The sequence below is a fragment of the Cavia porcellus genome, unplaced genomic scaffold, assembly GCF_034190915.1.
Source record: "Cavia porcellus strain 051 isolate PalLab524CR breed Dunkin Hartley unplaced genomic scaffold, mCavPor4.1 scaffold_49, whole genome shotgun sequence".
Lineage (NCBI taxonomy): Eukaryota > Metazoa > Chordata > Mammalia > Rodentia > Caviidae > Cavia > Cavia porcellus.
In genome coordinates this window covers 470538-481971 of record NW_026947532.1, presented here as the reverse complement: position 1 = coordinate 481971, position 11434 = coordinate 470538, and the positions used below count along the sequence as shown (strand labels likewise).

The 11434-nt window shown below is 52.0% G+C and overlaps 1 protein-coding gene across 1 annotated transcript; it reads right to left on the bottom strand.

Moving 5' to 3' along the window:
- Positions 1–786: 786 nt before the first annotated feature.
- On the bottom strand, positions 787–3946 carry Lcn6 (lipocalin 6). The gene is made up of 6 exons (XM_003472974.2): positions 3857–3946; positions 3533–3672; positions 2024–2094; positions 1463–1573; positions 1215–1316; positions 787–1036 (listed from the first exon to the last, which is right to left on the bottom strand). Exons 1-6 carry the CDS (start codon positions 3944–3946, stop codon positions 945–947), a joined length of 606 nt encoding a protein of 201 aa, XP_003473022.1. The 3' UTR covers positions 787–944.
- Positions 3947–11434: the final 7488 nt, after the last annotated feature.

Below are 11434 nucleotides of genomic sequence, written 5' to 3'. Positions count from 1 at the left end.
CCGCCAGACTTTGTCGTGTGTCCTTCCTGCCGGCCGGGAGCTCGGACACCGACACCCATGGGAGCCAGCAGGGGTTGGGTGCAGACTTGGGGCCATCTCCTGAAGCCACAGTGCCTGAGCGGGTGGCAGAGGAAAGGTGGGAGGGACTTGTGCCCATGTGCACACAGGTCCACATATGCCAGTGGTACACACATGTGCACAAGTGCATGCCCAGCCTCAAGGATGGGCTTCTGTGTATACTTACCCCCCGTCAGCCTTGGTCCATCTCACCCATACCTAACACAGCGTCCCCCTCCTGGGCCCAAGAGGACCCCAGGCCCAGGCCCATAAGCCAGAAACAGCCAGTGCCCCAGATTGAGGAAGCCAAGCTTGGGCATGGCAGTACACTCCTGCAGGGGCCATGCACAGTCACCATGACATCCAGCAATGGACACTAGGACTGGCCCTTTGGTCTGGTGCCAGCCCACAGTGTCCTATCCTCCAGGCTCTGGCTCCACCCCTGCCAAGTCAGCCCCCACCTGTCCTAGGCTGTCTCAGGTCCCTGAGGGAGACGTGGCTCTGTCCCCAGCCCCAAGGGACCTGGTGAGAAACACAGACACAGGCTCAATGAGTTCTCTGGTCCCAGACTGGGCTCTGTGGCCATCCTCGGCCTCCAGTGGCCTCCTTGACCCTAGTTACCCCTGTACTGGGCTTCTGGCTCCTCCCCCACCCCAGGACACACAGCCAGGCCCAGTCCAGACACATGGGGCAAGTTTGTTGCACAGCCTCTTTATTCCCCTCCCAGTGAGCCCAGGGGAGTAGGTGCGCCAGCACTGGCCCCTTGGCCACCGAGGACGCTGCTGCACCTTTGCCGCTGCACTCACTGGAAACAGAAGGCACCCTGGGTGCCAGCTCCCCAGACAGGTGATGGCCAGCAGCCCACATGGGCTTGGGCAAGGGTCCCCCTAGGCCCCTGGTCTCCTCTCTTCTCCCAGGGAGCCAGGGCGGTACAGGAGGGGTAAGCGGTTCACCTGGAGGATCCTGTGTGCACAGCTGACTGGAAGGGAAGAGAAAATGACCCTGAGGACCCAGTCATGCCCAGGACCCCTCCTGACAGGGCCGGCCCCACAGGCCTGACTTCAGGTGGGGTGGACAAGGCCAGGAGATAGCCCCACTGGACCCACCATGCCCATGGGCATCAGAACCACCTGGCCCCCTGTCCTCATGGCACTCACAGTCCCTCCGCAGCTGGGCCTGCTGCTGGGGCCAGAAGCCCAGGTCCTTGCTCCACTTGGTGAAGAGCCTCATGGCCTCCTCACTGGCCATCTCTGTCCGACCTGGGCAGGGGAGGCACAGAGAGCCTGAGGGCACAGAGAGGCCCCTGTCCCTCTGAAGATGCCCCAGCACAGTGAGCCTCAGGAAAGAGAACAGCCTTAGGACTAGGGTTAGTGTCCAGCACTGGGGCTGTGGACAGCCCACTCACTATACAGCTGCACGGTGTTGAAGGCCTCATCCCCGAACTCCAGCTGCGTGAAGACGATGGCGTAGTCTCTGAAGTTGGTGCCCAACACCCGGTACTCCAGCACGCCCAGAGCTACAAAGCAGATGCCCCAGGCGGGGCCCAGAACTGGCGTCAGCCACAGGGACGAGGGACAGGTCCAAGAGGAGTCCCATCAGACCCCAGTGGAGAGGCCCCAAGTTCTGACCCCAGGTCCTCGTAGGCACTGACAAGTGCCTGTTTCAGCTCCTCTTGGAGTCACTGTCATCCAAAGTGCTCCTTTTGTCCAGCCCTGTCCTGGGCACCCATGGACAGGCCAGGGACCTGAGCAGGGCCCTACAGGCATCTGGGCCCATCTGGGGGTCATAAGGCCTAGGGTGCCCTCTTACCCTCTAGCGCCAAGCCCATAATGTCAGATCCTATAACTTAGGGCTCAGGAACAGCCAGCTCTGCCCTGTGACCAGACCCAGAGGATGCTACCAGGCTGGACTCCCCCAGGGTCCCCACCAGCCCTGTTGGACGACAGCCCCTCACCCCCACACTCACAGGGGTTCTGAAACACCCATCCCGAGTCCTGCCGCTGCAGATGCATCACACTCTGGATGCAGCCCTCCAGCCTGGAAACGCAGAGACCCCGCACTCAGCTTGATGCCAGCCACGAGGGGACACGGGTGCTTGGGAATCCACCAGAGGTCAGTGGCCAGGGACACCACAGAGTGAATCCTCTCCCACCAGGGCCCCAGGCCCCTGAAGTCCTGCTCTGGGGACACAGCTGGCAGGGCCCTGAGAAACGACAATGGTTTCCCTCTGATCCCAGGATCCAGGGTGCCAGGTCTGTGTGAGGACAGCAACCACCCCAAGGCTCCCAAAGAAGTTGGGGCCCAGGCATCCCAAGGTCTCAGCCCCTGAGGAGGCTCATCTAGAAGACAGAGGGCACATCTTGAAACTACAATCAGTAAAACAGACAAAAGGAACAGAACAGAAAGACCAGAGGGAAAGTCAGCTTAGCGCGGAAAGATGCCACTCCACAAACAGGGCTGGGCGGTCACACGGTCATAAGTCCTGGTCACGCTTCTCCCCAGAGTAAAACCCAGGCTGCACCAGAAAGCCCTGCGCCACAGACTCCAGGAGAGCTTCACACTGTGCCAGGGAACTTCCTACTCAGAGGCTAGCAGACAAAATCCAAGCCAAATCCAAAAGCCACAGGCTGCCCCTCGCCAGTCCTGTGAGTCCCCACCTGCTTGCAGCCCTAAGCTCCCGCAGTACTAAGTGTCCATCTGGATTCCTCTGGCCCACCAGTGCTCACCCAGCTCCTGCTATCCCCATGGCACCTGCAGCCTTGGGGTGTCAGAAGCCACAGATCGGAGAGGCTCACCTCCACCAATTCCACACAGCCTGGGCAGGCTCGGCCAGGTGGACAAGGCAGGCACTGGCTCCTTAGGGTGCTTGGGCAGGAGGGTGGCATTGGGGAGGGAGACAGTGCTCCTCTCCACCACATATCTGCTTGGTGACCCTGACCTCCCTGTGAAGCCACTCAGCAGGCAGGAAACCCCGGCTAAGGTACCCCAGCCTGTGACGGGCCCTGACCCTCTTCCCTAGGAAGGAATGCTGGTGCCAAAGCTACCACCTCCCCCACTGCTGTCCCCAGCACCATGAGGCCTGCTGTGCCCATTGCCCATTGGTTATGGCCAGCCAAGCCCAAGTGGGCAGTGTGGCATGCAGCCTTGGTGACCTCATCCCCGTGGAGTTGGTTCTATGACAGAACCAGGACCCATGTGCAGGGCCCACTTGTGCTTGTCCTTCAGAGAAGAATCAGACAGAATGGGCTGCAGCAGGGACAGGTGGCCCAGCCAGCCAAGAACCAGGAAGTGGCAGGCCCAGCACCCAGGGACACAGGGCAGAGGCAGGCAGAAGCGCGTGGCACGGGGCACAGTCAGGAGAAAGCACAGAGGGGCATGAGGTCAGGGGCAGGATCCACGTAGCCTTGGGCTGAGCGGGTGGCCATGGTCACTGAGGAAGCCCGTGCCAGGTGTGGCCTGGGTGTTGCCCACTCACCCCTGCCGAGAGGACAGTAGCTCAAGCTTGCTCTCTGCAGTGAGTGTCACCACCACAGCCTCCGCAGTCCTCATGTCCCTCTCCAGCACGAAGCCCTTCTCACGGGAGGCCACAGCAAGGACAAACCAGGGCCCCAGCAGCTGTGTGGAGGCCAGCAGTGGAAAGGTCCCCACTATCCTCACCATCGCTGCTGGGGAGCCCCAGGCCCTTGTGCAGCCCCCACCCCAATGCTGGTCTGGCCTGGCCCTGCGGGACCCAGAAGCTGTGTGGCCTCCTGGGAGGAGCCTGGCACCCCAAGGCTACCCTGCTGTCCGGAGGGGTCACCTGGTTAGGATCCAGTCTCCCTAGCCACGCTGCCTGGGCCCTGGGCATGAACACCAAAGCCAGGAGAATGGTCAGCTGGGCCACCCCCATCCTGCCAGAGGTTCACACCACACAGCTTGGCCTGCTCTGCTCCAGACAAGAACCGTTTTTATGGCTCTGTCCACTGCCACGTGGGCAGCCCCAACCAGCGACACTGGCCTGGCTGCTCTTCTGGCAAAGTAATGAAATGACCCAGGGGCAATCATTACACAGGGGGCCCTGTGCACAGCTCCAACTCACAGCAGGGCCCCTGCCAAGGGGCCATGTGGGCTCCTCCCTGCTTTCCTCCGCACTCCCCCAACTCAAGTCTCCAGAATGGGCATCCTTGACTAGCCATCGCAACCCCAGCTGATCCTGGGAAGTTCCCAGCACAGCTCTGCAGGGTCCATCGGGGCAATGAGGCCAGTCCCACAGCCAGATGTGGTGGTCAGGAGCGAGGGGCCCTGCCAGAAACTGCCCATGGCCTGGATTCCGGTCCAGCCATTAAACAGGCCTGCTCCCCAGAGGACTCCTACCCCCTCTTGGCCTCCCACCCTTCTCTGCCTGCCAAGACTCCTCAGCTGGTCCCCTGGCCAGACTGTCCTGTTCCTCCTGCCCCATCAAACCTGCCCACTCTCCAGACCTGTGGCCAGCTCCATCTGTGCCACCTCAGGGCCCCAGGAGCTGTCTGCAGCCTGCACCTCCCGCCACCAGGTTATGGGAGCTCCTGCCAAGGATCCCACTGGGGTCTAAGGGAGGGGGCTTTGGCCTGTAGACTCCTGCTGAGGCCTCAGCCTGCATCTCCACCTGGCTTTGCCCTCAGCAAGGACCCAAGATCAGGAAAGAAGGCTAGGAGTGTGTGGCCGGCCCATGTGAGGCTCCCCTGAGTGCCTCACAGACTGCCTGTTCCTGCCCTAAGCCCACTTCCAGCCACACACATGACTGGTCACCAACAAGCAGGGCTGTGGCTGAGTCTGTGAGGCCACAGCCAAGGGCAGTGAAACAGAACCGAGGAGCAGGCAGATCTCAGGTCTGAAGGGTGGGGCAGCTGGGCCCGGACCCTCAGAGACCTCACTGGTGGGGCCAGAGAGAGCATGGCAGAAGCTGGTTTTCAGCATGGCCACCAGAGGGCACTGTGGCCATGCCCAGGGTTGGGGTGCTCCAGTGTGGGCACGTAGAACCCTGGTGGGGAAAGCCAGGCTACCAATTCCAAGCTGCCAGGGGCATCACCATGTCCACCGCACAGAGCAGAGACCAGGAGATGGGCAGGGCCATCCCCGTAGGGGAAAGAAGGTGCTGAAGACATGGATGGCCCTGAGGCCAGGTTCTGGTGGGTCCCGGAATTGGTCAGAGGGTGAGTTCAGTCCCTCCAGGCATCCTAAGTCAAACATCAGGAGCCGACAGCTACTAAGTGAGTCCTGGGCAGCCTGGATCACACATTCTCAGCTCTCGGTGGCCTCCTGACAGTCACTAGGGACAGCGTGGGGCTTCCCGCATGGCTGGCTAATGGTGACCCCCACCAGTAGCTGGTGGCCTCCGTGGCCAGTACGAGGTCTCTGGCTGGCTGCTGCCAGTTACAGATCCAACCTCTATCTTTCCAGCTGGCTCTGGCTGGATCCAGTCTCTCCAGGCCCTGTGCAGGTCTCAGCTCTGAAGTGGCCCTCCACCCTCTGCTCCGCCAGAGTCTCTGTCCCTGCAGTGTCCCCCTGAGCAGCCCCACCACTTCTGTCCCCTGGCTATAGCCCATGCCCCACCACATGCATCCCTCCATCCCCGCTCTGACCACATCTTGAATGCTGTCCCTCCAGCTAGGGAAGGGGGAGGCAGACTGCATGCATGCAGGAGGAGGGTCCGCACACTCCTCTGTGGGATACTCTAGCTTCTGGACAAGACTGTGGCTTCCTGCCTCCTGGCCCCCGTCCCTGTGGTAGCCACATGCTGTCCTAGGTGTGGCGGGCCGCTGCCACCTCTCCAGCACTGAGGGATGGAGAGAGGCCTGTCCAGCCCCCGAGGGAGCCTTGTGCACCTGGCCAGGGGACACATGTTCTTTCTGATGTCCGGCCAAAGGAACCAAGGACAGACAGACTGACAGACACTGTTTAGGTATATGGCTGCACCACGACCACCAGGGCAGTGGACCAGAGCTTATATCCCAAAATTCAAGCTAAAGCCCTCATTCTAGCAGAAAGGTGTTAGAGGCAGTAGGATGAGTGTATGCGGTTGGGGCTCACGAGGGGATCAGTGCCCTAATATAAGAGAAATCCCCCTGCTCAAAGCAGACAGACAACCACACCACTCCAGACAATGCCACTTGTTAAAGAAAATTTACAGCCAAGCACAACAGCACATGCTTATAATCCCAGCACTCTGGGAGGCTGAGGCAGGAGGATCACAAGTTTAAGGCCACTCTGAGCAACTTAGCAACTTGACAAGAACCTGTCTCAAAACTAAACAAACAAACAAAAAACAAATAACTAAGGCTGAAGATCTGTTTTAGCATGAAAATCTCAGGTTCAGTAAGAAAGAAAAAATTTATAAGATCGCATATAAATCAAGAACCCTAAACCACAAACTGCCAACCCTGGCCATGAAGTGAGCAAAGTCCACCTTATCTTGCTGTAGCTTTTATAAAAAAAACAAAGTAAGAATTAAAAACCCCTCAGCTGATAAAAATCATCCCGCTCCAAAAAGGAGAAGAAAAAGAGGAGGGAAAAGGGGAAGAGGAAAAGAAAGAAGAGGAGGAGGAGAAAAAATCCGTAACACTATGAGTGGAATTCAATACACCAAGGCAAATATTTAAGGATACTGAAAGAAAATCTTGAATTCCGGGAGAACATGGCGGACAGATAACAGCAACTACCGGAGGCTCTCTGAAAGACTCGGCTCAGAAGCCAGGAATGGTGCGGACTAAGGAGACATAAGCAGGTGGAGATATGCTCTGCTGACTCAGGAACGAACTGGGCTGAGAGAAACCAACTTGGAATGCAGTCCTGGTGCTAAAACAGGAACAGAAAAGCCTCGGTGTGGAGGCTGGACCCTGCGCCACTGGAAGCCGCGATTTGGGTTTCCCGCCGTGCGGCGGCTGGCTGCCTCTACATCGGCTCGGCAAGGAGAGAGACGCGCGGAAACTCTGAGAACGGGAGTCTGCGAACGGAGTCGAAAACAGGACGGGCAGGGAGGCGTGCACTGACTTGTGGTGAGGTGAGTGAGAGAAACTGACACTCTACCACAGTTTGACTCCAGCGGAGGACTTTCTGGGCCCGAGCAGTCCTGCAGGAGCAGGGCGCGGTGGCGATTCCAGCCACACATCCCCCTCTCGGGCGGGATTGGTGAAAAGTGCCTGGCCTGCTTGACGCTGCTGGTGGACCCGGTAGGCTGGCCCAACCCAGATCCCAGAGCCTGACGGTGGCCGGGAGGGGCGACGAGTAGGCTGCCTGGTCCGTAACTCCCTGGTGCGCAGCGGTGAGCGGGAACACCTAACCGGCGCAATTTGATTAGGCTGTGGCTGACTGGGAGAGAAGCTGGGCCTCTTATATAAGCTTGTATATATAAGGAACAGAGAATATGGGAAGAGGCAGCAACAAGAAAGGCTCCTCGGCCTTTCTGAGAAACGGGCAATAGCGAACACCGCACCAATAGACATTAAGCGCCATATAGAGAGCCTCATAGACCAATTCAGGAATGAAGTTATCAACGACCTGAAGCTAGAAGTATGCAGAATAGTTAGAGAAATGCTAAGCACCACCCAAGAAAAAACAGATGGTGGAATGGAAGAACAGAAAAAGAGGGGAGAATTGTTTGATGGAGAAAACAGAGAAAGCATAGAATACATGAAGCAGGTTCAAAGGGACTACCAAGATACTAAGAAGTCTATCGAAGACTGGCATAACAGCTTGAAAGAAACTAAGGACAGACTATCTGAACTGGAGGGCAGACTTGTAATATGGGAGAATGAAATGAAAAACTTCTTAATAATAACAAAGAAACAAACAGCAATAATACAAAGACAAGAAGATGATAAGAGGATCCATAACTTAAGGATTAAGAACATAAAAGAAGAAGTAGGGACACAAACAAGTGAACTACAAAAGCTACTCACAGAAATAATCCAGGAGAATTTTCCTAACTTAGCAAAAGGTAAAGATACTCAGATATATGAGGCATACAGGACCCCAGCTACCTACAACCCAAACAGAGCAACACCCAGGCATATAATAATAAAAATTCCAGAAATTCAATACAAGAACAGAATATTAAAAGCTGTCAGAGACAAGAAACAGACCACTTACAAGGGAACACCCATCAGAATTACAGCAGATTTCTCTGCACAAACCATCAAATCACAAAGAGCGTGGGGGGAAATAATTCAAGCTTTGAAAGATAATAATCTCCAGCCAAGATTGATATATCCTGCATAACTATCCCTGGAAATTGATGGAAAAACAAGGCGCTTCCAGGATAAAGAGGAACTGGGGGAATTTGCAACCACCAGTTCAACTCTACAGAGAGTATTGCAGGATATTCTAAAAAAAGAAAAATACAAAGAATCCAGAAATAGTGGCGGGGAGGCCACAATGAATGGAGCAGAGAACAAAATAAAGAAGACAAACTGACAGCTACTGACAGAAAAAGAGCTCAACAGAAATGAGGCAGAGAAGATTGGATGATAGGAACAGCTATTTTGGAGAAAATGACATCTTAATAGGTAATACTGATTTAGTATCATCTTGTTTTGAAGTCTCATCTAGCTTTTGTCCTTCTGTCTCCAATGGTCTAAATAGGTTGTATCTTATTGGATTTTATTATGTACGATAGTATAAGCAAAAACCTTTTAAAGACAAGGAGATTATACAGAAACCATTGTTCATTTTCTGTTAGTCGATTCTAAGTACTCTGTAATGCTGTCATTCTCTTAAATGGTTTTACATTGTTTTGATATACTTAATGCTACAGTATATGAAGTTGTACTCAAGGATTTCAAGGAAAGAGACAATATGGTAACTACTTTTAGGTTAGGATTATCTGGTGGTGAAACACTATTCTGCTTAAATGGTTATGTTTTGATCTGTGCTGTTTCGTTGTTATGCCCTCTTTTATCTCAATCTCCACTCCATTATTTACTTTTTTATCTTTATCCTTTTAATTAAAGGAAAAAAATAGCAGGATATATTATAGTAACCCACTTTGACTTTCCATTACCTCGATTTAAAGCCCTGTATTACTCTCACCATCTGGTTTTTAACTGATGTTCCCCTATTCTGTTTTGCTGGATAATATCAGGTTCGAAAGTTTAGGCAACAGCTGTGAAGATAATGAGATTCATTATAACGCCCATTCTCGTTGACTTTTATCTACTTTTGAAGACCTACAATGTCTCCAATGTTTTGGTTTTGTCGGTTTTATTCTTTACTGTTTTGTTCAATTGTATTATATCTAACGATATAGGCAATTCTATTAGAGATAGCGGGAGGCATTATGGTAACCATTGTTGATCACCTGGTATTATGTTTTTACATTATCTATTATGTCCACCCTTTTGACTTGACTGATTCTGTTCTGTTATGTCACATTTGGTTTTACTATCTTCCAAAAAAGTAATAAGAACCGTGGGAGCAATGAAACCCAAAATGTGTAATAGTCATGGTACAAAAGAGAGGAAAAGAAAGTGCTCTAAACTATATAACTGCATGTATATTTAAGTGTATAAGATAGAAAATTATGGGGCTGGGGATTTAGCTCAGTGGCATAAGCACCTGCCTTGCAAGCAGGCGGTCATGAGTTCGATCCCCGGTACCGGAAAAAAGAAAAAAAAAAAAGTTCAAAAAAAAAAGATAGAAAATGATATCACAGAGTTTTATTGGATCATTGAACAGAACTGTTTGCAGTATCATTGATGGAATGTCCACTTTACAAGCTTTAATTTTGTGACTTGAACAATTATTTCTAAGATGACAATATGTAATCCATTAACTAGTGATTTCTTACTGTTCATTTTTTTTTCTGTAAATCTGTATAACTTGTACCCTTTCTCTGCTTTTTTTTTCTTTTCTCCTTAAATAAAATTAAAAAAAAAAAAAGAAAATCTTGAATGAGGAATGTTTTAAATGCAGCAGTGCAAATAGGAGAAAATGAAATGAGCTGACATGCTCAGAGAGACCTGGATATCAGATGGGCAGTGTGGACAAAGGTGGACAACTCTCCCTGAGCAAAGAGCAGTGGCTCCACTTCAGCTCCACCCAGCCCCGTCTCCATGCACTGATAGGAACAGAGCTGGTGAGCCATCTCCTCTTCCCTTCAGTTGGCTCTTAGCACAGCTTTCATCCTGGCCAGTCTTAGGATCCTTGGGCTCCCCATAACTATAATTATGTCTTAATGTCTTTATTCTCACTGTGGGCTTCACTAGAAGTAGTAGATTGGAATTAACTCAATAGAATTCCAGCAACTTCTCCATGGGGTTGTAATGTAAATTTCTCAGCCCATGACAAGGACAGGAAAGGGATCAATAATTAAAGATAAAGGAGAATCCTGGGGTCCCTGAGTAAAATAACCAAGGTCAGTTCAATGGTATGGACACAAGCTGGGCAGGCAGACAGGACACACCAGAGCAGGGGCCACAGCCTGACCACAAAGCAGGCCAAAGCGAATCGTATGAATTCACACTTAATGTCCTCTCTCATTAGCAGGGAGCAGAACGCTCACACAAACCAGTTACTTACAAGCCACAAAGGCAGAATCGACAGGCTTCCTACAGTAGAAATTCTCCAGTCAACCTTCTCTGGTCACAGAGAAATAACCTGGAATAAGCCAGAAACACCCATCTCCATGTCTGCTACAGGGCACTGCTACAGGGAAATGCCAGAGGCATTAGCTTATGAAGAGAAAAGGTTTGTTTGGGCTGTGTCATGATAGGGGGCATGTGGCAGAGCAAATCCTCTTACACCTCTCTGCCCCCTCAAGGACACACCCCTGGACCTGAGGACCTTCCACTAGGCCCTCAGCCAAGACACTGCCACACCCCAAGAGAGCATGCTGGGACCAAGCCTCAACCTGTGAGCCTTTGGTGCCACTCAGAGTCCTAACTTAACACTGGCTGTTTAAAAAATAATCTTGCAGGGCTGGGGGTTTAGCTCAGCAGCATAAGCACCTGCCTGGCAAGCTCAAGGTTGCAAGTTTGATCCTCGGTGCCAAAAAAAGAAAAAGAAAAAAGACAAAAAATAATCTTGCATTTAAAAAATACAAACAGAAATCACAGGACTTTGTTAAATAAACATAACATCAGTAAAACAGTGACCACAGGAAAAGTCATACTTTAAACATTTATACCATTAAATATGCAAATTAAAGTACTATGCTAAGGGCCAGGGATTTAGTTCAGTGGCTCAACACCTGCTTGGCAAGTATGAGATCATGAATTTGATCCCTGGTACCAAAAAAAGAGAAAAAAATACTATACTAAAACCTGACCTCAAAAGTAAAAAAGAAATAAGATGTCAAAAAAGCAATCATAAGTATAGAGAAAGCAGTGTTAAAAGCTAAAAATCAGAGAATGGGAAATAGGTA

Coding starts and splice junctions, on each gene's coding strand:
- Lcn6 (XM_003472974.2), bottom strand. CDS start 3,946: ATGGGGGTGGCCCAGCTGACCATTCTCCTGGCTTTGGTGTTCATGCCC. Junction 1,317..1,462: donor CAACACCGTGCAGCTGTATA/GTGAGTGGGCTG, acceptor TCCCCTGCCCAG/GTCGGACAGAGATGGCCAGT. Junction 1,037..1,214: donor GGCCCAGCTGCGGAGGGACT/GTGAGTGCCATG, acceptor CTTCCCTTCCAG/TCAGCTGTGCACACAGGATC.